This window comes from Protopterus annectens, chromosome 1.part1 (assembly GCF_019279795.1).
Source record: "Protopterus annectens isolate FY-2018-M chromosome 1.part1, PAN1.0, whole genome shotgun sequence".
NCBI lineage: Eukaryota > Metazoa > Chordata > Ceratodontiformes > Protopteridae > Protopterus > Protopterus annectens.
Window position 1 is genome coordinate 1062465896 of NC_056726.1, and position 26493 is coordinate 1062492388.

General features: G+C 44.0%; 1 protein-coding gene across 3 annotated transcripts in view; it reads left to right on the forward strand.

Annotated features, from left to right (window-relative positions):
* Positions 1-26493, forward strand: part of LOC122808938 — a 636015-nt gene that overhangs the window by 556662 nt on the left and 52860 nt on the right. For all 3 annotated transcript variants that reach the window (XM_044080096.1, XM_044080086.1, XM_044080104.1), the window contains exon 8: positions 17478-17515. In XM_044080096.1, the coding sequence (XP_043936031.1) occupies positions 17478-17515 (38 nt within the window). The remainder of the gene's footprint in view (positions 1-17477; positions 17516-26493) is intronic.

The following is a 26493-nucleotide window of genomic DNA, read 5'->3' on the forward strand; positions in this document are numbered from 1 at the left end:
GCCTGAGCTATGGGCTCCGGCTTAATGCCTAGAAAGGTATAGATATCCTCTCTGTGCAACACTAAACACCAAAAGTGTGATGACAGACCTTGGGACACAGGTGGACAGTGCTCTCACCTTCAATAACAACACTGGCACAAAAGTAGGGAAATCTTTCTATGTGGCACACCTCATCACTAACGGCTTTTCATCCAGAATAAAGGAGGTAATTGTCCCACAGTATTCATTCCTCATTACACCCATTATAGTGTACAACAGGCCATTTGGTATGTACCTTACGAGACATCTGCAACAGCTGGAAAGACCATTGTAGCTGTGTTGTGGAGGTTCCTGGAGTCACAAACTGCATGTGCTGGATATTCGATTGCACAGCATAACTGTTTCCTGTCATCACTCCACTGCTGTTGTGTCCCCCACACATACTGGGGGGTTGGGGCAATATATGTGTGGGCTTCACCTACACAATACATGTGTGCCCTTATGCACTCCAGAGGCCAGTGAATGTAATAGTGGTATATGGCCCAGTATTATTGAGTCGGGGGGGTGGACCATAACTAACCTAGACTGTTACAACATATGTGGGTACCAGGTGTAAGCTGCCTTAAGGTATCCGGATGTACATTACCATACAATCCACCTTGGGTAAATGCAGGCCTACCGCCTCCTGCCATACAGACTGTTCTGTTTGTCAGTGTGATTGTGATGGTGTCTGTTATGCATTGTTATGTAACAGAGACATCCCATTGTGTCAGCTGAGGTCTTTACCCCCTAGGGATCATGTACAGAGTGTAGATAGAGGCTGCTAAACTATATATCTGCATTATGTACTGTTGATTGTTTGGTATCCTGTGGACCAGTTTGTCTTTACTATTGTACTACTTGAAGGCCTTGGCCTGGACAGCAACATATGTCAACCTTTAAAGACTACTGTAGTAATATAACTGTTTCACAGTTGCAGTACTCTGTTCATATGGATGTCAGTGTCTAAACAGCTATATGACATGGCATATACAACTGTAATAGGACACAAATAAAGCTTTCCCATGTATGCAAGCCTGTGTGTGGTGTTATATCATTTGACCTATCTGTGGGTATATGTTGCAGGTGAGTGTCATTTGTATGGGTGGCTCATACAGTGTCCAGATGGTAAGGTTGTGACTGTAGGCATAGTGGCTGTTCCATATTGTGTGCCCCTTTTACATATGTATCTTCCTGTACATATCTCTGCGTGTGTATGTGTAGTTACATATTTATCTATATGTATGTATAAATATATATGTATATCTGTATCTGCATATATGTGTCTGTGTATATGTATCCTAGGGATGTTGATTGCTTCCACATTGTACATTCCCTATGTGAGCTTGACTGTACTGCATGATATGTTACTGATACCAGCCTGATAGTTGGGGCAGGTGGGATGGAGTACTGTTAACATCTTGCGCTCTTGTCATGTAAGGTCCTGGTTATGGGATCTGCAACAGTTGGTAGTGTATTGCAGGTCAGATGGGCTTGGCTATGGGAGGGGAATACCTATTTGTGCAAGACATAAGTTGTTTGTGCCTCTCAACCCCATTAACCGTGCATGTGGACATATATGTTTTTGTTATGTTTCCAATTTTATCTACAGATGTATGTCCGTATATATCTATATATATATATATATATATATATATATATATATATATATATATATATATATATATATATATATATATATATATATATATAGCTGTATATATGTAGACAGATATACACACACACACACACACACACACACACACACACACACACACACACACACACACACATCTACATGTTGAAATACATTCCCTGTGGTGATGCATGACTGGGCTGGATGATATGTTTGTGAAAACATCATGGTTATGTATATCTGCTATGGCTTAGTGGCAAATCACTTTGACTATGGTGTATAGGCTCCTAGGTTCGAGCCTTGCAAAGGCTGTTTATTTTGTTGCTGGGAAGAACAAGTGCCGTTGGATACGGAGTGCTTAAGGCACTTTAAAGCAGTTGTAAGTGGGTTTGGATGGAGGTAATCACTGCTAACTTCCGGTTGCAGTTTCTTACACTCAGTTAGCTTCTAAATTGCTTAACCTGTGTAGGCATTGCTTACCCCCACACAAACAGACTTAAACCCGCTTACTGCTGCTTAATAGTGCTTACTCCCTCTTACCCCCGCGCTAATTTCTTTAAAAGAAAAGAAAAAAGGGTTGATAAGAAAGTGGTGGAAAAGGGGCACAAAGAGAGAAAGACAGTAGGGAAAATAACCAGGGATGTGCAGGAAGGGTGTAGGGAAAGTCCATAGCTGCCCATTTCTTCTACAGCAACAGCTGTGCATATACACTGTATTTTGAGGTGGATTTGGACACTCATACCCCTGAGAGAGGGGTGAGGACAACAATAACATGCTGTTATGCCAGTTAGACCAGATTACATGTGCCCAGTGGGCATGTGTGTGAAATGGACAGCTATTTATGGGGTGAGACTTTTTTTTTGGAACAGATTGCCCTTTTTGTGTTTATATATTAAGGTGAGAGTGGGATGTTGGGGAAGGATAGTAGGTATACTTGGGGAGGCTAGGTTGGGTAGGATGACAGACAAGACAGCATACAGGAGCGGTATATGACACATGTGGGAGGTAAACACCTTAGACGGGGAGAGGAGTTTGGAAGTTGCAAGCCCATGAGCCCCCAAATGGAAAAGGTGGGACTGAGGTCCCCACCCATGGGCAGTTACCACTGCACCTTCACAGCCCCAAAGGTGGCTGTGCTGTGCGGGCTGGGTAGGAGGGGAAGGCTGACCCCCCTCTAAGTGTGCCATGTGGCCCTCTAGCTGGCATAGCTGGTCTCCAAACTCCTTTTGGAGCTCACTATGCACCTTGACCCCAACCTGATGGTGGGTGGCAGGTTCCTGTCTGCTCCCACTCCCAGAGGTGGGCTGAGCCCCATCCCCTGTGGCGGTACCACATGAAGTTGGTGCAGGCATAAAGGATGATGAGGTCCCAGGCTGGGCCCCAAATGTGCTGGTGCCATTGCCAGCTAAGGTGGGACTGGGTGGTTCTGCTGGGACTGGCCTTCCCATATGGGCTATGGTGTTGCAGGTTTAAGAAAGATATGGGTTAGTAATACTCAATAGCATTCGGGATAAGTTATGACAGCATGCATACATATCCCCATTAACCCAGGACACCAGTTATGGAACAGTTGCAGACCAAGCAGAACACATTCATATATATAATACATGACATATGTACTAAGGGTGACAGACTTGTTGCTGGAGCTATGAACACTCGCCCAATATTGGCATTTTGCTGTGATAACCTCAGACATTTACTGTCATACCAGGGTTATGTGTGATGTATGTCCAATGACGGATATGAAGTCAGTAACTCTCATTGCTGTCACCATATACTGACTGCAATATTTACACTATGCTTCAGCAGGTCTCAGATAGGTGTTCTGTGAGTAACACAAGAAACAAAGGGTTCCACACACTGCCCAGTCTGCAGATGACCCTACAGATGGGGGTGTCATCATAAACATAGTACTGTCATGAGAGTTATTACAACATGCAGACTAGCCATAACCGCACACACCATGTTAAACCGACTTTACTCTAAATTAAGAATATCAACACTTACATTTTGTAGTCATGTCTGGCACATTCCCCTCCTATCTGTTGGCCTTTTTCCACAGAATATGTTGTTTGAGGTTGATCCCAAAGCCATCTGTGGTGATGTTTGCCAAACACCAGAGGTAGGTTCCACTTACAGTGAATGTTACAGCCCAACACCAACATGATGCTCCTAGATATTGTAGTGTGTTTCCATGCAATTGGCTATGGGAATGTTACCACAGCTGTTCCACATGCAATCAGCAAGAGGAGGACTGCAACTGGTGCAGAGGCCATCAGCTGATCATGACCATCACTTACAAAACACAAGCTGCTGGCTAAGCAAAGCAGGTGTACATCTTCACATTCACCAGAGAGGGTGTGAGAGGGACAGACAGAGAAAAAGTATGTCAGGGAAAGGATGGGTGAGTAAAACCTAAGCATGTTTGTGTCACACACCTACAAGTGCAGAGTTTCAAACACCTGACTGACTATGGGTAGCTATCATATATGTGTGCAGTTATTGCATGTGCCATATAGCTTACATGTTGGTGAACTGTCCAGACATATATGTGCTGGTGAGTGACATCTGCAACAGTGATATAGTTGAGATACAGTTGGTGTAGCATGCATGCCTCTTCACATGAACAGGTGTCAACGTCAACACAACCACACTCTCTAAGGGACTCATACACATTGCCACACTTGGCAGGGTCATGAATACACTTCCTAACTAGTTAGTTTGCCACAATACAGTAATGCATAGGTACCAAATGGCCCACAGGGGTTATCCTGAGGTTCTAAGGGCAAAGGGTATGTGATGGTGTCTGACATGAGACAGCATGCTTCAGTATGCCAGTGGGAGTGGTATTGGGTGTGAATGTGGTCTGAAGCATCATACACCACACACACAGACACAGGGTGCCAGTACTGATGTGCATGGGTGCATTTCTGCATGTGTATGTGGTGGTCGACTGTGCCAGATGGCTATACAAGGCTAGGTGATGGGTATACCTTGGCATCAGGCCACATGACAATGTTCTGCAGTGTGGCTCAGGGCTGTAGATTCTGCATTTGCCCACACAGGTGGGTATTGTATCCACCATCCAGTCACCTGGGTGACTATTGCATGTGGCCAGTGCTGTGCATCGCTTGCCATGTATGTGTTCCTTAGTCCATGACATGGATGGTGTCTGGGATGTGCACACCTCCCACATGCATGTACATTGACATGTGGAACTGTACCTGGCGTGTCAGGCCGATATTGTGTACACAGATTATCATCAGGTGTGCCAGTCTTGGCCACCTGTGATGGGAACTGGTAATGGACATGAGGTTGACCCTGCACCTACATTGATAGCATGCTAATGGCATTCCCTGGTGTCAGTGGCATCTGTCCATACAGGGCATGTTTTCAGGCATGGTATGTCCTTTGTGGGTCACATGTGATGGCACCACAGGTGTTGCAGGTGTCCAGTAGGGCACATGGGGAAGGTACACTGTCTGCATGTACTTGCCTCTTGGACAGATGGACAGGATGCCATGCCCTCTGTAGGCCACTGCAATCACTCCATAGTTACTATCAGTGGCCAATATAAAGTGTACTACCCACATATTGGCTGTTGCCTAGGCATGTGTGTGTGTGTGTGTGTGTGTGTGTGTGTGTGTGTGTGTGTGTGTGTGTGTGTGTGCCTGAGTGCTCGTATGTGTATATGAGACATGGGATGAGAGTGTGCTCTGGGGTTGCTAACTATGATTGCCTGGTCTTGATGTCACATGTATGGGTATGGATTTGCACCCTAGCCTCTTGGCTATTTCACATCTGTTATTTCCATACGGTGGATATTGTGATATATACTAGAGCCACCATATAAGAAATTTGCAAAATCCGCTCCACATTTGACCCAACACACACACACACACACACACACACACACACACACACACACACACACACACACACACACACACACACACACACACACAGAGTAGAACCCCTATCTAACTAGTTTATTACACTACAGCACTATGCAGTTGTAGTATGCACCAAGGAGATTACTGGAGTACTCCTTCCCCAAAGGTGTATATCACATTGGATGACATCAGCAGGATTGCCAAAGTAGGGCATTTGAAATGTACTGAGTGTGACTAGCCTAAAATGCATTGCTCCCTACACAGACATTGCAACACACACAAAACATCCACAACTGACATGTGTGGGTATAGACCCCTAACAGAGGTCTACATCATACTACAGCATGGAGCTATTATAGGACGCCCCATGGGGGTTACTGGAGAATACCTTCCCCAAAGGTGTATATCACAATGAATGACATCAGCAGGATTGCCAAAATAAGGCATTTGAAATGTACTGTGTGTGACTAGCCTGTAATGCATTGCTCCCTACACAGACATTAAAACACACACAAAACATCTAGAACTGCCATGGGTGGGAATAGAACCCTACCAAAGTTCTAAATCACACTACAGCGGTATAGCATGCGCTACAGAGATTACTGGGCTACAACCTTCCCAGAGGTGTATTTCTAGGTGGATGACATCAGCAGCCTTACCAAAGTAGAGCAGTTGAATTGTAGGGAGTGTGACTACCCTAAAAAGCATTGCTCTCTACACAGACAGACACAAACACACTTGCCAAGTCTGGGATTAGCACAGTTACTTAAGTAATTTATCACACTACAGCAGTACGCAGTTACAGGATGTGCTATATAGACTACTGGGCTACAACCTTCCCACAGGTATATTTCTAGGTGGATGACATCAGCAGCCTTACCAAAGTAGAGCATTTGAATTGTAGGGAGTATGACTACCCTCAAAAGCATTACTCTATACACCTACACAGTCAGACAGACACACACTCACACTTGCCAAGTCTGGGATTAGAACAGCTAACTAACTAATTTATCACACTACAACATTATGCAGTTGCAGGACGTGCGACAGAGATTACTGGGCTACAACCTTCCCAGAGGTGTATTTCTAGGTGGATGACATCAGCAGCCTTGCCAAAGTTGAGGAATTGTACTGTAGGGAGTGTGACTACCCCTAAAAAGCATTGCTGTCTACACAGACAGAGACAGACACACACACAGTTGCCATGTCTGGGATTTGAACTCCTACCTAACTATTTTTTCACACTACAGCAGTACAACATTATGGGACACATCACGGAGATCACTGGGCTACAATTCTCCCAAATGTATATTTCACAGTGGATGACCTCAGCAGGCTTGTCAGAGTAGGGCTATGGGGAGGGCGGTGTGTGTGCATGGGCCATAACCCATTCATCTAGAGGTTGATACGCCACATCTGGGCACACACAGGGTCATATTTCACAGGTACGTGTATACAGCTGCTAGATGACTACTCCCTTGTACAGTCATGTTGCACAGCTGGCACGTGCACCTCATAGTCTGTAATGCTGACAGATACTGTTGGCTAGTATCTGCAGTGAGTGACATCTGACCCTAGTGTGGTTGGGGCCCTTTGGCTGTGTGCTGGGTGGGACAGGCCTGAATGGCTCCTTGTCACAGTCATCCTCTTCCACACATCTATGTACGTCTACCTTTGGCTTATTATAGTGTGTTGTCCTTACATATATGTCTGTATTCCTTACCCACTGTGTGTGCAAGGCATGAGGGGTGCATACTGACGAGTGTCTGCACTAACAACTGCGACTGCCAGAGATGTCTGTTTCACTGATGTTTGCAGACATGGCCTTCATGTGTTTGTGTGTGAGCATGCCCAATCTGACCTTTCTGTATGTTGCTGGCTGACATTGCCTTCATTTCTCTAAGTGTGTGAGCATGCCCATAATGCCCATCTGTATTTAATGTGTGGATCAAGTCCAGGTAGTTTGTACTGCCGTACTGACCTTTGTGTTGTACACCGACAGGTGGCATGCTGTTTCTGCAGAGTATCCATCAAGCATTTGGCATTGACTGCTCCTACATTTCTGCATAGGATGTGGGGGCTCACCTGACTATTTCTACATTTCTACACAGGATTGGAAGGGCAAACCTGTCTGTTACTACATTTCTAGACAGGGTTGGGGGGCACAGCTGGCTGTTATTATATTACTACATAGGGTGGAGGGGGCTCACCTGACTATTTCTACAGAGGATGAGGGTGCACACCTGACTGTTCTTACATTACTACATAGAGGGCTCACCTGTCTATTTCTACATTTCTACACAGGGTTGGGGGGTACACCTGACTGTTATTATATTACTAAATGGGGGGCACACCTAACACTTGTACACATTTGCTATGACTGTACTGGTATGTCAGGTACTCCATTTCATTCTGTATTCTTACCTGTCATGCTGACTAGAGGCATTCCAGTGTACTACAGATTGTAGCTTTGGATGCCCTACATATTAGTGTCTGACTTCCTACCCTTCAGAACTAACATCCCACTGCCTGACCTGCTGTAGTCTGTCTGTGTAGGCCTGAGGGGGAGGTTAACCATAGCCATCATTCAGGGGCCATAGCACAGGCTCTGTTTGGGTTTGTCACACCTGTCCTGCTGGCTGAGACTGTTATTGGGTATGTGAACCACCCTGACTGGCATGTATGGGTCATATGGACACACATGTCACTCAGCAGATTTCCTGCAGTGCGTTTTGTCACCCTGTGTAGTACTGGCTACTATGGTGACTCCAGTATGTGTTACAGATGTCATGGTGCCACTATGGGTGCCTACTGTCTGCTGCCATAACATTCAGCTACCCTATTCCCTTGTATAGTCACATCCATACCATAGATACTGGTAATGACACATTCTACTCCATTTGGCAATTGGTAGGTTGATTGACTTACCTTGAGGGTGTGCTAGACTTGCAGATGGTGCTGGAGGGCTGCCTATGTCGGATGCACATAGTACACTCCCTATACGTGGTTGAGCACAGGTAGTGTCATGTTTGGCATCCCTTTTACTGTATGTGTGAGTCAGAGAGAAGTGCCACTCCCTGGGTCCTTACTGTGTCAGTGTATGTGCTATACGTTGTCTCTTTGCCGCAGCCTCAGCATACTGGGCATGCCTCCATCTGCCTACTGGGGCAGGCTCAGGTTGTTCTTCCTCCAAGTCACTCTGTGCCTGTGCAGGCCTTGGCATTGGTGGGGGGCTGTGTGACCCTGCCCCATGCTGTCCCTGCTGCAGCTGTTTCCGCAGGTTCATATCATGTAGTATGGCACATACCATAACAATTTGGGTACATGTAGCTGGTGAGTACTGCAAAGCTCCACCAGATGTGTCCAGAGACTGGAACCATGATCTGAGCATCCCAAACACTTGCTCTATTATACGTCTGGTCTGTGCATGTGTTTCATTATGGCGTTCTTGTTCAGGTGTGTGTGCATTTCTGATGGGTGTCATCAGCCACGGCTCCAGTGTGTAACCAGCATCCCCCACTAGGTGACTGTAGGGGATGTCCCCATTGGAAAATCTCTGGTACAGCTGCATCAGATGCCCTATGTGGGAATTGTCATAGCTTCCATGGCATCCAGCACACACATTCATTATAATGTCCTGGGCATCACATACAACCTGGTAGTTGATGGAGGGGATGCCCCTGTGTTTGATGTAGGCCCTACCCTGATCACCAGGTGGTGCTTTGATGCATATGTGTGTGCAGTCTATAGCACCCACTACCTCAGGGTATTCTGCTTTTTGGAGGAAGAGACGCATATTGCTGGCCAACACCTCACGGGTGTTGAGGAAATATACGTGCTCACTGGCATGTGCTGACATGGCACCCAGGAACTGGTGGAATACTCTGGATGCTGATGCCTGTGAGATCCCCATGATATCCCCAGTTGAGCTTTGGGAGGTACCTGTGGCTAGTATTCCTAGGCCTACACATACCTTGGTATCCACTGGAATGGGTTTCCCTTGGTCAGTTTGGTGTCAGGTGAGGCCGGCACAGCTGAACAATTTGCTGTAGGAGGTCTCTGTCCACCCTACAGCGCTCCACTATCTCCAGCTCATGTAGCCCCTGGTAGGTTACCCTGGGTCTGTACACTCTTCTCTGTCTCCTCAATGCGGGTTGATAGGCAGCATTCACATTCTCACCACCCACAGCCTCTTGCACATGTTGTTCTATGTTGCCTGCTGCAGCTCTTCTCATTTTGTAGGTTTGTTTGTTAAAATTTCCCCGCTTGTATACACCGGTGGTGTGGAATGTGGGAAAAACAAGAGGGGAAGGTGTTTGCATAGTTTATAGAGTGTTCTGGGCTGGGCTGGTCTGCTGCCTGTGTAATTGGCTGATTCTGATACATTTCACCTGCCAGCTAAGCTAGTTCTCCTTGATTACCTTCCTATTGCTGTTTTCCCTTCCCATTGCCTTCCTGTTTGCCTTCCCAGGTGCACGCCTTGCAAACACAATGCTCAAATGTGCACAGTGCTGCTATTTCCTGGTTTAACTTCTTTTTTGTTCCTGTAAAACCCGGTGCACGGCATGCACACCCGCTTAGGCTTTGTAAAGAGTGCTAGGCAGGTTTGGACACACTCCCTTATCTTAGCTGTGCTAAGCTAGGAGCAAACCCGAGCCACAGGGCTCCAATCCCCCCATGATGTCACCTAACTTGCACCAGACTATTCCTACTCTTACACTGTTGGGACCTGGCTTACATGCTGGGGAAAACTGGGATTCACTAGCCTTCCCCTCATTTGCATAGGATTGCCTGCTAATGCATAGTTACATGTCTCACACTGAGTCTCCCCCCTTAGCAACCACTACTCACTGGCCATGTTGTCTTCTGCCTGCCATTGACTTGCATGGCAGAATACTGATTTTAGTTAGGATGCTTACTTTAGGTTAATTTTGTTATCCCCCCCCCGATCCCGTTTGCGCCCCTCTGCCCTACTCTTAAAAAGCCGAGATCGGCTAAAAAAAAATAAAAGTTGATTTTTGTATTTTTTTTAATGTTTGCAATGCCAGTGGCCTTATACTTGGCCATTGGCATGCTTACTACATGATATGCAGCCTTTATTTGGAGCTGTCACATCTCCGTTTTGGATTTTGCAGAAATGTACTCGGTTACTAACCGAGTACATTTCTGCAGCTAGTACTAGTCCTGCATGGCCAGTTGCAAGCTTCCTGGATTGCAAAATCATCTCATTTGCATAGATTTCTCCTGCAAATGGGGTGATTTGCATACAAGGGCTTTATCCGTGCAGGATTAGTGCAGGAGCGCTCGTGCATGCCCCTGCAGGCTGTTCCTGGATTGCATGCCGGGCATATTGCCTGCTTGAGCTCCTGCACCGATCCTGCATGCCGTGCACGCTTTCAAGAATTCGGGGGATTGTAAGTGAAATATCTATATCACACAAAATACAATGTTAACATATCACAGACAAAAAATAACAGCATGCCCTGAAAGAAATGTTTTTATTGTTGTTTGTGCCTTCTCTACCCTCCACTCACTCTCTATAAATACTACCTCAGAAATCACAAACGTAACAGAGAAAGGTGAAACTTTTTAAAAACAATTACCTTTCCCCTCTTCTCTTGTCAAATAGCCTTAGAGATTGCAATGCAAAACATAAGCAAAGTACTGACAACATGACAACTAGAGGGTACAACTTAACAATTTCTGCTGTTTTAAATACTTTCTGAATTATAGCCAAACAGTCCACTATGCTGTGCTGACGAGGTCGTAAGAAGGCTGAAACATGCATGTCCACAACTAGTGGGGTTTGGGTTTACTGGCCTGAATGTATTCACAAAGACTTAAAAAGAAAAAGTAAAAAGTTATGGGCATTCAGAAGCCATACAGCTGAAACACTTGATGTCCTTAAGGGGTCATTTGCAGATGGGGTTAGGAGGATGGCCTAATGGTTAAGATGTTTTCCTTGCAAACAGAAGTTGCAGGGTTTGAGTCTCACAAGGGATAATTGGCTAGGCTTAAAATGGCTCACAAGGACAATTAGCCTAGTACTAATCTACAAATCTCTATGAATATATCCCACTGGCCTGTATTACAGGAGGTTTAAAGTAATAAAGAAAAGGCTTCAAAAACAACCCCAGTTCCAAGCCCTCAGTGTAGGTATATCATCAACAGAGATGCTGTACTACTGGGAGCTAGAGACATGTATTTAACAAGTAGGGTGGGTAGCACCTGTGACTCTGTTGGTCTAGAGTACCTAGCTACATGTAACAAGTGTACAGGATTTTATGTGGGAAAGAACAGAGAGGAAGTTGAGAAAAATAATCTATGAGCACACTTACGATATACGCACTAAAAATTTGAGGAGTGTGTTATATAAACACACCGTGACGTGCCCTGACAGTAAATTTTTATTTTTTGTTTTGGAAGAGATATATATGAAGCTAGTAAGCCTCCAGGACTAAATGACATTATTTCTTTAGCCCCAGTTTTGAAGCTGAGGCTGCAAGGTTGTAGGAGAGTTAAACAAATGGTTTCAGGTCAAAATGAAAATAAGAAAGAAGGAATTAAAATATTATAAAACAGGAAAAATGTGCTTTTGATGTTCATAGATTTGTAGGTAGGTACTAGGCTATCAGCCCTAGGGCCTATACAAGCCTAGCCAAAAAGGTACCCTGGCTTTCGCCACCCAAGAAAATAATTTTCCTGTGCCCCTGTCAAGCAGAGCCATGGGGTGATCCCCGGGGTGAATTTCCTATCTCCCATCCAATCTTCAAGATTTTTCCTGAAGAGTGCTAATGAGGAGCTTTGTTTGATAGAGACAGGTAGTTTGTTCCAGAGTAGGGAAGTCTCTGGGACAGGAATCTATCCCTCCAGCATGTTCTGTTTATTGTGGTGACAAGGTTTAGGTCCCTAGAGCATGTAGCTCGGAGGGATTGGGATTTCTTTAAGTGGAGCATGTCCAACAGCTCTGAGTTTGACATAGCTTTGTATGTTAGGCAGAGATCACTTCTGAGTAGGTGATATGCGACGGAGTAAAGCTGGAATTTTTTGAGACAGTCTGCATAGGGCATCTGTTTGAAGCCAGTAATCCTCTTTGTGAGGTATTTCTGCGGCCTTTCCAGTTGTTGTTGATGTCTTGTGAGGTACATACCAAAAGGAGCATTGTACTTTATAATGGGTCTAATGAGTGACGAGTAGAGAGAAACTGACCTCTTTTTTCCTGGATGAGAAACCTTTTGTGATGAGGTGTGCCATGTAGAAGGATTTCCTGAGTACTGTGGCGATGTGATTATCAAAGGAGAGACTACTGTCCACCTGTGTCCCAAGATCTCTTACCACACTTTTGGTGTTAAGTAGACTACCACCTATGTGATTGCTCATGGGTACAGAGTTTTTACCAAAGGGAATGACAATGCACTTTTTGGCATTAAGCTTGAGGCCATGGCTTCGACAGCAGGCATCTGTCTCAGTGAGGCCTTTTTGTAGGATGTCCACATCATTAGGAGTTCCAATTATGGCTCCTAATTTGCAGTCATCTGCGAATTTCGTAAGCCAAAGACCTTCTGTGTTAGCCGATACTTCAGAAAAGTAGATACCAAACAGGAGAGGATCCAGGACTGAACCCTGTGGTACTCTACTTGTCACTGGTCTGAAGTCAGATTTGGAGTCTGCTACTTTCACAGTGTGGGTTCTGTCAGTGAGCCAGGTGGCAATCCATCTTGTGACATAGGGATTTATAACTCATTTAGTGAGGTTTATCTATAATTCCAGAGTTGGGGATAGTGTCAAAAGCTTTGGCGAGATCTAGATAGGCTGTGTGAACCACCCAACCCTCATCTACATCTTTGGTGACTGCTTCAAAGAAGTCAATCAGGTTTAGAAGACATGATCTGCATTTTACAAACCCGAACTGGGTGGGGTCCAGAGTTTGGAGATTACCAATGTCTTTGTTTATAAGTTCCATGATGATACGTTCCATGGCCTTGCAGACCAGGCTTGTTAGGCTAATGGGGCGGTAGTTCCTGGGGTCCATGGTGGCTCCCCCTTTGTGGAGTGGGATAGCCGTCACTGTGCACCATTCAGTGGGCGCAAAGCCTGAGGTGAGGCTATGATTGAACATGGTGCTTAGGTGTGGTGCCAGTTCATTCTGTAGTTCATGTAGAATGCAACCTGGGATGTTGTCAGGTCCCATGGATGCTGTGTTCTTGGCTTTGGAGAGTGTGTTTTTTACCTGTGCAGCCATGATTACAGGAACTTTGGATTCTTCTGGTATAGAGAAGGACCCTTTAGGGGGTGAGAGGGGGATAAAGTTAGCACTGAACCTATCTGCCAGAATGTTGGCAATATTAGTTGGTTCTGTATATTTAGTGCTATTGTGCTGTAACACAGAGCAGATTTGAGTGTTGCCACTGAGATTCTTGACATAGCTGTAGAATGCTTTGTGGTTGTCTTTAGAATCAGTGGCGATTTTGTTTTCATAACTAGCTTTGGAGGATTTTTGAGGGATCTCAGCTTCTTACTGAGACTGACCAGGGAGTTCTTCCAGTCATGGGATTTTACTCTTTTTTACAACAGTTTCTTTCTTCTGTTGTAGAATTTGTTTATGGCAGGGGATCACCAAATTGGCTTCCTTTTTTTGGAGGATAGTATCTTGGTTCTGTTAGGGATAGCATGATCCATGCACTCATGTAAGTGCTTATAATGTGCATTTGTGTAGGATTCAGCACTTGTACCTCTATTGTCTGTCTGCATGGGTGTAGTGCAGTTTGCCGCTTCTGTCTTAAGAAGTGTGAAGTTGGCTTTGGATACATTTTTTATGGTGGTTTCTCTAATGGGTGTGGGGGCAGGATGTGGATGTCTAGGCTGATTAGCTTGTGGTCGGATCTGACCAATGAGGAATTGACCTCTGGTGTGGAACATGGGTTGCCCATGTTGGTAATGACCAGTTCTAGGATATTGCTGCCCCTGGTGGGGGTGTGGATATGAATTCCAGAAAACATTGAGCAAAAGAGTTGGTACATGAGTAGTTTTCCCAGTTAATGGTCAGGTAGTTGAAATCACCCATTATTAGGGTGTTGGGTTGTACCCTAATATTTTCCAGTGTATCAAGAAATGAGGAGTGGGAATCCTGGGGCATGGTGGGGGATCTGTAGCAATTTACAATTTGGATTGCGGTCTTTCCCAGAGTTAGTTGCACTTGGATAATCTCAGATGCATTATGCTGAGCAACTAGCCTGGAGGTGTGGAAATCCTTAATGAATATGGACACTCCTCCACCTTTAGTGTTTCGGTCCAGGTTAGGTGGCCAAAAGGTGTGTTATGAATTATAGCCTGGTAAGGCAGGGGTGCTCTCTGGAGCCTTGAACCAGGTCTCTGTCACTGCACAGATGTCGATGTTCTCCATTTTAAGGAGTGCCTCAAGTGAATGCATTTTGAGGTTTAGACTTCTTGCATTGAGTAGCATTACCCTCAGATTTTGCTTACTTGTACCTGTTACGGTGGTGAATTTGTCATTTGAACCTTGCCTAAAAAAGGCACTATAGGGGTGGCAAGAGCCCTAGCCAGTATCCAGTATCCCAAGGGCGACAGGTGCAGGCCATCTCTGGCAAAGCATCGTGGTCTGTCGATGATGTCATCCCAGGCAGACAGATACTGGATCCCCTTAGAATGACACCAGAAGCTTAGCCAATTGTTAAGTCAATCATTTTGTCCTTGTACTGTGATATCATTGTGGATGATGGCAGGATGCTACTCAGGGCTAGGGTCATGCCTGCTTGGGCTACAAGATCAGAGAGCTCCTCCATGTCTCTTTTCATGTAGTCCAGGGAGGTACATCTCTGGTCATTCACACCAAAATAGACAATGATAGAGTCATATTTGTACTTGTTGTGGAGTAACCTGAGTGCGTGCATTATGTGGCAGATCCTGGCACCCAACAGGCAGCTGACAGTAACTTTCTCCTTGTTTAGCCTGGTGAGTGGAACATCAGTGTGCCTGACTATAGAGTCACCTATGACTAGAGTGCTGGGTACGTTGTTATGCCTTATGGGCTGTGGTTGAGTGGCACACAGTTTGTGGGCTATGTGTCATTTGGGTTATGTTGAGGGCTGGAGGTTGCATGCTTTTCTGCTTTGTAGGTCTCTGTTGCTTGAGCAGATTTTTATTGAGAGCCTCTGCAAATGTAGGTGTGCATTTTGTGTTGCTATGTGTGTGTTTTGGTGGTGTAGGTTTTGAGGGACTATGTGATGAGTGTGGTGTGGTGCAAGTGTTTACCTTCTCCTCTTGACTGTCTAGTCCAGTCTTGGGTGAAGAGAGCTTTGCTTCCAGTTTGGCTATATAAGTGCATCTCTCATAGGTTGTAATGTTGGGTGATAGGAGGAGAGGGTTGTTTGTGTAGATGAGGCAATAGCTGTATTGCCCCAAGATGTCCAGATTCACCAGGTAGTCAGGAGAAAACACCGGGAGCTGACCCTTAGACATGCCTGGATAGGTGCTTATGTATTAAGTACTAAAAACTGTTTTCCTCTAGACAAGTGAGGAAAGTTGAGTGATGTAGTAATTTGTAGCTTATTTAGTGCTTACAACGAGTTCTGAAAAAGTGCTGAGCTCAAAGAAACAGATTTGAGTCCTAAAACTAAACAACTGGCTAGTTCTAAGGGAAAATTTGAAGAGCAGACTTTATTGTGCCAAGAATATTTTAACCCTAGCTAAACGGCGATGCATGAAGTGTATATTTTTTTATATAACAGTAGCAAATGAGCAAACTGATTTAAACAAATTAACCAATAAAAAGCTAAAATCTGAGTCCCATTTCAGCAGTCTTCGATCAGAAAAGTTCTAACTGCACACTCCGCTCTAACTGCACAATGTGATATTTTACACTATTTTAATGGATAGGTTAGATAGTTGCAATTGATTATTTGGACACTAAATTGTGCTATTGTATTCCTTTTTGCACTTAACTTTGTGATTTTTACATATATATACATATTTATATATTTTTTATAAATATATATTTTTTAACGCAATACATTATACTGTTATTATAGCAAGACTTTTTATGGAAGAATGTATTTTAAGGAATTTTAAGATTAGGGAGGATTGTTTTTCTTATTGTTTTTAATTCATGTTCTATGTTTTTATACTAGATGTGCGTTAAACAATGTTTTATTGAAACATGGTTTCTATTGGTGGTTTTCAAATGGGAATGGGCTATAAAGAAGGCTATTGGGATTTAGAAGTATTCAGCATCTGAAGAAGTCTTTCTAGATGAAAACACTTATGTTTGTTTGGCATTTATGTATTCTTGTTGTCCTTTTGTTTTAATTAAGCTTCCTATCAAGCAGTAAAGTGGATTTACCGAACTTGGAACTGGGGTTGTTTTTTGGGGCCGTTTCTTTATTTTGTTTCAAAGTCGTTTTTGAATGGCATCTTGATCCTCTATGTTTTGGTTTTGAGCCTTTTACTTGAGGTTTAAGGTGACTATTGATCCCGGTGCATATTAAAGGTTTTACACTGTGTCACTGTGAGCCTTTGCTGTGCCATAGAACATTCCTTATCACAATGTTTATTACTATAAAATGTGTGCCATATGTAATCAAAATCTGACTTAATCCTTTATTTCCCTATTGATCTAAAGTGGAATACACATTTTTCCTGTCATTTCTTCATCATCTATTTATGTGAAATAATAAAATGAGATGGACTATCAGTTTTTCTGATTAATTAATATACTAACTGCTTAGGCCAGGTAAATCAAATGGCCCTCTCAGCAGTCAAAATATAAGATTTACTGTATATTCACATTTTCTGGCTATACATAACATTTGGCCTTGCAATATCAGTACTTACAAAGCATTTAATGACATAACCAATTAAAATATTTATTTTAAAGAGCTTTGTTTTTTAACTTATTAAATATTTTCTTTCAGGTGAAACTTCGGCCAAAGGGGGGTCCAAAACTACAAAAGTAAGTACATTATAATGAATAACTTGTAACATAGTAATGAATTTCTTTCTCAGCCTAGGAGTGTAACTACATTCTGACTGCCAGTCTGTCTATCAAAGTGGCTGTTTATTGGTTCAAACTCAACAAATGATGAGATTCTTTACTGACATATAGTGTTAGCAGTTAGCACTGTTGCCTTGAAGCACTTGGTGCTTATTTGGGATATCTTCTGTCTTGAGTCTGCAAGGGTTTTTACAGATGTTTTGCTTTCATCCCAAGGAGATACTGCAGGTGAATTGCAACTCGCTGGTTGCTGTTTTGTGTTGAATCTCAATGATTGAGCAGGATCTGTTAAGCATTAGCAGTGATTAATTTTTCCATGGTTGTGTAACCACAGAGTCAGGATGTATACACATATATATTTAGATATAAAATCTATGTGTGTGTATATATATATATATATATATATATATATATATATATATATATATATATATATATATATCTATATCATCTCCCTTTTTCTACATGAGGTGAGGGTGTGAGGGTATTGTGTTAACTACACCATCTCTCTCGATTCAGTGCCACACTCCTGCCTTCTTCAACACTCATGCCTGACTGTCGCAGATCTTCTTTCACACAATCCATCCACCTCTTTGCTGGATGTCCTCATTTCCTCTTACCTTCTTCCTGTCTATAACAAATCTTCTTCACCAGATTGTCTTCTGCTTTTTCTCAGAACAGTTGACATAAGGGTTAAGGTCTTTGTTTCCCATGGACAAGGTACAAGGTTTGATCCTGACCTCTGACCAATGCCTGTTTGAAGTTTGCATGTTCTCCCAGGGTCTGTCATGTTTCTTCCACCTACAGAAACATAGTGACTGTTGCCATCTCAAACTCACCAAAAATAGTGACAGAGTCATGGCAATCAGACTCCAATGTAATGATAGGGCAGTATACCTAATGTCAGCCTGTGCCCCCACAGCAGGGTTGTGATAGTGAAGAAACATCTGTAGGACCAACTAGATATTGGTGTTGATAAGGACATACAAAACAGGATATGTGGACTGCCTGGGTCCACATGGATGGGGCAACATTCTAGACTTCTGCTGGCAAATGGTTTATAGTAGCCAACACATGGTTCAGAAAGACAAACAATTACAAGATCACATACAAGAGTGGATAACATGCAACTCAGGTAGGCTTTCCCCTAGGAAGTGGGGTAAAATTAATGTGTCATCCCTAATAAAACAGTTGGCCCACAGCATAAACCACTGGTTGCAATAATCAGCTACAAGCAGTGGTCAGAAAAAGGCTCTAAAGTCAACAGAGACCAGGCTGAAGACCTGAAAGTTGACTGGAGAGAAAGTACAACAGTGTAAGGAATTACTCTGAAGAGGAGGAAATAGGTGGAGTTGAAGAAGAATGGCAGGACCTCATAACAGCATGTATGAGGACTACAGATCAGATATGGGGCCGGGCCAGGTATGGAAATAAGGTACATAAGAAAAGCTGGTGGTGGAATGCAGAAGACCAGAAAGCCATCAAAAGAAAGAAGGTGTGTAGGAAAAAGTGGAAATAGAAAAGGCTGAGACCAGGCTAGGAAGGACTACTGGTCGGCTAACAGAGAAGCTAATGAAGGAGTTGCAATAGTAAAGAACAGGACATTGGAGACACTCTACCAACTTCTGGAAAATGACTCAGTAGGTGACACAAAGAAACTATATCAGGTTACAAGGCAAAGACAGAAAGATAAAGAAGGTAGCCAAGCAGCCTTCATAAAGGATGCTAGCAACAACCTGCTCAACAGTGGATAGGACATCAAAGGCAGATGGAAGGAGTATTTTCAGCAGCTTCTGAATGAAGAAAAAAACACCATAGAAGCTGTACTGCCCCAGAAACAACCTAAAATGAGAGAAGAAGAAGAGCCCACTTTAGGAGAAGGAAGAAAAAGAAAAAAAAGGACATTCCTTTTACTGGCCAAATGAACAATACACCCCCTCCCTCCTGCCCAGTCATTCAAGTTGCATTTCTGTACCTGGCTCCCAACCCTCCCTCAATGTAATTGTGTTTAATCTGCTGCAAACTACTTACTATAAATGTAACAAACCATTGCTATAATTTATACCCTGTAACCCTACCTGCTTGGAGTGATACAGGGCTCAGGTTTGAGTTAAAACAAAAAAGATTTTTTTTACTTTTAAACTGTAGCAAATTGCTTGATATAGTATGCAAGCAGTTGCTACAGTTTAGACCACACATGGCACACTAGAATGCTTGTATTTGACCGGAAATGTAATACCGGCTTTTAAAAGCCAGAATGGCATTAACAAAAGATCAGCATTGGCTAGCCATGCAGCCAACACTTTGCGCCCAGGGCAGTTGCCCTTTTCAGCCTGTCCTAGCTGTGCTACTGTTCATTATAGCCCTGTAAGCAGGACAGAAACCATCCTAAGGAGTCTATAGCCCTGTAAGCAAGACAGAAACCATCCTAAGGAGTCTATAGCCCTGTAAGCAAGACAGAAACCATCCTAAGGAGCCTGTATGAAACTGAATGCAGAGACAAAGCTTCCAGTCTTTCTTGGTAGTTCAAGAATTTTAAGCCCCTGTTCTTGTTAGTTATAAACCTCTGGGGTCTTTCCAGTTATGTGAAGTGCTTAATAAGGTACATCCCATAGTGGGCTTAGTAAGTTACATCCTAATGGGGGCTTAGCAAGATGGATCATAAAAGGGGATAGACTGAAATAATCTATTACTGTAACAGTGTAGGTCTGTGCTTATATTATATATATCACATTTTTCCAGTGCTGAAAAAAAATTGCTGAGACAACCATATGTACATGGGTCACCCATCTCCTCTCCACTGAAGATAGTCTACCTGTATCTAGGAATATTTCTAGAATCTAGAATTTTTTATCAGTCAGCTGTACAATGTCTTTTCTTCTGGCAAAGTCTACTGGTGAAATGGTTTGGTTCCATATGGCTGTGCATGCAGAGCATGTCTAAATTAGATGTCATTAGTCTGTTCTTTGTTCACTGCATCATCAAAATGTGTAATTATCCAGCCCTCTGTTTTCTAATAAGAGTTTAGTAATGTGCCAAAATACATCATTTTAAAGTTTGTAAAGAACAAGGGGTGAATATAAGATTGCTTATGATTCTGGAGAGACAGATGATCTCATCTGCTCTTCTCAAAATAGACATTTAAAAAGTTTGCACAGTGTTGCCTGTCCCTTTCAAAGGCTAGCTTTCTGTAATCACCCAGTTCTTGATAAGCAACTGCCATTTGGGGGAAATAGGTTTAGGATGGGAAGAAGTCTGATCTAGCAACCTAACAACTATACTTTCTTTTCTCTTGTAAACCTTGCTGAAGACTAACATTTGAAGGTACTGCAACCCATGGAGTTGGGTATTTCTAACTTGTGTTTGTCATTAAGTTAATGTCAACAGAGCAGAGTGTACATGAGGGCAAAATTCATTCTAAAATAGGTTCATAGGTTCATAGGTTCATACTAGGCTATCTGTCCTAGGGCATTTATAAGCCTAGCCAGAGTGTGTTTGGCTTTCGCCACCCATTTTAAATGAATTTTGCTATACCCTTTTTCGAGGTTAGTATACCGTGCCTCTGTCTAACAGTGACACAGAAGTGATACCCGGGGTAAACCTACTATCTCCCATCCACTCATCAAGATTCCTCTTACAGAGAGTCAATGAGGGACTCTGCCTAAACTGGACTGGGATTTTATTCCAGAGTGAAGGGAGCCTCTGGGTTATGAATCTGTCCCTCCAGCATGTCCGATTTATTTCAGTGCTGAGGTTCAAGTCTCTCGAGCGCGTAGCTCAATGGGATTTGGATTTTCTGAGGTGCAACATGTCCATTAATTTCAGGTTGGACATGGCTTTATATGTCAGGCACAGAACGCCTCTGAGAAGGCGGTATGCCACTGAGTAGAGCTGGAGTTTCTTTAACCGGGCAGCATATGGCATCTGTTTGAGCCCTTTGATCCTCTTGGTGAGGTACTTTTGGGGTCTTTCCAGTTGCTGCAGGTGTCTGGTAAGGTACATCCCAAAAGGGGCATTGTACTCAATTATGGGCCTGATGAGGGATGAGTAAAGAGGCACGATGACCTCCCCTGATCTAGATGTGAATCCCTTCATGATTAGGTGGGCTATATAAAATGTTTTTCTAACCACTTTGGCCACGTGGTTGTCAAATGAGAGATTGCTATCAACTTGGGTCCCCAGGTCCCTAATTACTTCTTCCGTACTTAATGGATTACCACCTATGTGGTAATTTGTGGGCACTTTGTTTTTGCCAAATGGGATGACTATACACTTTTTGGCGTTTAGCTTGAGGCCATGGCTCTGGCACTAGTTATCTGTTTCTATGAGGCCCTTTTGTAGGATGCTTGTGTCGACTGGAGAGTCGATTATGGTGCCCAGTTTGCAGTCATCTGCGAACTTGGTCAGCCACAGTCCTTCTGTGTTGGCCTGTACCTCCGAGAAATATATACCGAACAAGAGAGGTCCCAGGACTGAGCCTTGTGGGATGCCACTTGTAACTGGTTTGGAGTCTGACATGGCTCCAGCAATTCTAACCATGTGGGTTCTGTCCTTGAGCCAGTTTGCAACCCATCTAGTGACATAGGGGTTTATATTTAAGCTGGTGAGCTTATCTATAATGCCCAAGTGGGGTATTGTATTGAAGGCTTTTGCAAGGTCCAGGTAGACCTTGTGGACCACCTTCCCCTCGTCAATGGCCTTGGTGACTATTTCAAAGAAATTGACCAGGTTTAAGAGGCAGGATCTGCCCTTAACAAAGCCAAACTGGGTAGGATCCAGTGTCTGTAGGTCCCCAATATCTTTATTTATGAGGTCCATGATGATCCATTCCATAGCTTTGCAGACCAAGCTAGTCAAGCTTATGGGGCGATAGTTTCCAGGATCCGTTGAGGCACCACCTTTGTGGAGAGGGACCACTGTTGCTGTACGTTACTCTTTGGGTACATATCCTGTAGTAAGGCTGAGATTGAACAGTAGTTTTATGTTTGGGTTTAGTTCTTCTTGGAGTTCATGTAGGATGCAGCCCAGGACACCGTCTGGTCCCATTGATGCTGTGTTTTTTGCTGTGTTTTTTGCTTTGGAAAGGGCGGCTCTTACCTGAGCATCTGAGATGTCAGGGGGGCAGCTCTCTGCTGGGATAGATATTTGCCCTTTTGGTGGGGAAGGGGGGGAGAAGTTTGCGCTGAACCTGTCAACTAGGATGTTGGTAATGTCTGTGGGTTCGGTGTATTTTTTGTCATTTTGGACTAATTCTGAGCATATCTGGGAATTCCCACCCAGGTTCCTAACGTAACTAAAGAAAGCCTTGTGATTATCCTTAGTGTCCTGTGCAATTTTTCTCTCGAAGCTGGCCTTAGACGATTTTATGAGTGCCCGTAGTTTTTTGCTAATACTGATCAGAGATGCCTTCCCTTTTTGGGATTTTGCTCTATCATGTAGTAGCTTCCTCCTTCTATTGTATAGTTTGTTTATGGCTGGGGTCCACCAGACAGGATGCCTAACTTTGGAGGATTGGGTCTTGGTTTTATTTGTGATTGCATGATCCATGCATTCCTGAAGGTGTTCATAGAATGCGTTTATAAAGGATTCTGCAGTCTGGGCCATATTTTCCACAGGCCCGGGGGCTTTGAAGGATTCCACCTCAGTTTTGAGGAGTGTGAAATTTGCTTTAGACAAGTTTTTCACTGTGGTTTTCTGTGCAGGGACTGGGGTCGGGATGTGAATATCTAGTGAGATTAGTTTATGGTCTGATCTTACCAGTGAGGGATACACTTCTGGTCTGGAGCATAGAGTCCCCATGTTGGTGATGATCAGGTCCAGTATGTTTTCCCCTCTAGTGGGAGTGGCAACAAGAGGAGTGGTTTAAGGCAGTAACTTGTAGTTTATTGGCCATTTTGGGTCATTTCCTGTCTTTTCCAGCCCCCTGCTATAAAGCACGCTTTAGCGCGCATTAGCACGATTTAGCGCGGAGCTGCCACTGTTGCACACTAGGGCAGCGCCGGTTAAGCAGGTTTAAACTATTCAGGCTACCTAAAGTCCACTCTTCAAATTTTCCCTTAAAACTACCTTCCTCGAACTATACTACTGATCTAATCAGCGTATCCTATAACTAAAAAGATCATCTCTACTTGACTCTAAGTAGACTATTCTCTATCTGTTAAACCTAGCACTTGCTCCTACAGTACTTATTACCATGATACGGCACTCTTATAGATAGCACCCCAAAAAGGCAAACCCCCATTTCTCGGTCACCCACGTCCCCCGGAATCTCTTTTAAAGTTTTTTGTCTAGTCCTTCTAGCATGTCGAGGGATCAGTTGCTAGTGTCCTCTCCTGCTCAGCTGGTGAACCTGGGAATATTGAGGCAATGTTACAATTGCCTCATGTACACAGACAACCCTCTCCTCCTCCCACAAAACACAAATACATGCAAGAGATGCAACTATACGGCCAAACTGGAGGCTGAGCTCTCTCAACATAGGACTGGCAAGACCAGTCAGGAGGAAAAGGTTACCACACACACTATAGACCCAGTCTCACATAGTACCATCACAACCTCAAATCATACACATAAACACACAAAGACATACTCGGAGGCTCTGATCAAAAATCTACCAAAACAGCAGAGGCCACCAAAGCAGACACCCAAACAACCACCACCTCAGAACACAACACCTGCAACACATAGACCTCACAGTCAGAGTGTCAAACAGTCACAGCCCTTAAGGCCAAACACAATGCCAGACACACTAGTCATTGGTGACTCCATAGTCAGACACACTGACGTCCCGCTCACCAGACTGAGTAAGGAGAAGGTCACAGTAAGCTGCCTGTCGGGCGCTAGTATCCACCACATAACGCAAGCACTCAGGTCTCTCAACAGCAGGTACAAATATGACTCAGTCATTGTCCACGCTGGTGTAAACGACCTGAGACGTACCTCCTTGGACTACATGAAAAGAGACATTGAGGAGCTCTCTGATTATGTAGCCCAGGCAGGTATGACCCTGACCTTGAGCAGTATCCTACCTTCACCAAGAATGATGCCACAATACAGAGATAAGATGATCAGCTTTAACAATTGGCTTAAACTCTGGTGTCATTCAAAGGGGATCCAATGTCTGTCTGCCTGGGATGACATGCTGGACAAGCCACGCTGCTCAAGGGACGGCTTGCACCTGTCACCCTGGGATTCGGATATTGGCAAAGGCTCTTGCCACCCCATAGTGCCTTTTTAGGCAAGGCTCAAATTCTAAACCTACCACCCTAGAACACAAAAAGGAAAAAACTAAGGGTAATGCTGCTCAATGCCAGAAGTCTAAATCTCAAAATGCACGCACTCGAGGCCCTTCTCAGTATGGAGAACATCGATGTCTGTGCTGTGACAGAAACCTGGTTCAAGGCTCCTGAGAGCACCCCAGCACTATCAGGTTTTACCTCATATCATGCGTTCCGCCCCAAAATCCGGACAATACCAAGAAAGGAGGAGTATCCATATTCATCAAGGACACCCACACCTCAAGACTGGTGGCAACGCACGATGCATCGGAGACCATCCAGGTGCAATTAAGCATAGGCAAGACTGCTCTGCAAATTGTAGCATGTTACAGGCCACCCTCACAAACTCAGGAACCTCACATGGCCTTCCTGAAAACACTAGAGGGGATAAATGTATCACCAAACACCATCATACTAGGTGACTTCAATTACCCTAATATAGACTGGGAACACTACTCAAGCCCAAACACCCTAGCCCAAAAGTTCCTGGAATTCATAAACTCAAATGCCATGGAACAACTAGTCACCATCCCCACAAGAGGAGAAAACATACTTGATCTCATCATCACGAACATGGGAGCACAATGTTCAACACCGAAGTATACCTCTCACTGGTGAGATCAGATCACAACTAATCTCGCTGGAGGTCCTCATCCCACCCCACCTGAAATAAAAAGAACACAGTAAAGAACTTCTCAAAGCCGACTTCACACTTCTAAAGACTAGTATGGTCTCCTTTAAGGCCCCGAGCATGGAAAACAGTACTCAAGCCGCTGAATCACTTACAAATGCCTTCTACCAGCACCTGCAGGACTGCATGGATAAGGCAATCCCAAGCAAAACAAAGACTCTTTGTACCAAAGGCAAGCGTCCAGTCTGGTGGACCCCAGCCATAAACAAACTCTACAACAAAAGGAGGAAGCTACTACAAGATAGAGCAAAATCCTTAAAAGGTAAGACACCCTTGATCACTATAAGTAAAAAACTAAGAGCTCTCATAAAATCATCCAAAGCAAATTTTGAGAGAAAAATAGCTAAAGACTCAAAAGACAATCATAAGGCCTTCTTTAGCTATGTTAGAAACCTGGGAGGAAACTCCCAGATATGTTCAGAACTAGTTCAAAATGATGTGAAGATTACTGATCCTACAGACATTGCCAACATACTGGCTGACAGGTTCAGTGCGAACTTCTCCCCTCCCCAAAAGGAGAGATATCTATACCAGCGATTGCAGCCCCCAAACATCTCCAACGCCCAAGTGAGAACTGCTCTCTCCAAAGCAAAAACACAGCATCCATGGGACCTGATGGTGTCCCAGGCTGTGTGCTCCACGAACTCAACGAGAATTAAACCCACAGCTAGGACAGCTGTTTAATCATAGTCTTACCTCTGGATACGTACCCAGGAGTGGCGCACTGCAACTGTGGTCCCACTTCACAAAGGCGGTGCCTCCACCGACCCTGGAAATTACCGCCCATTAGCTTGACAAGCCTTATCTGCAAAGCCATGGAGAGGATCATAATGGACCACATAAATAAAGACATAGGAATTTGCAGACTTTGGATCCATCCCAGTTTGGCTTTGTCAAAGGCAGATCATGCCTTCTAAACTTGGTTGACTTTTTGAAACAGTCACCAAAGCCATTGATGAGGGAAAGGC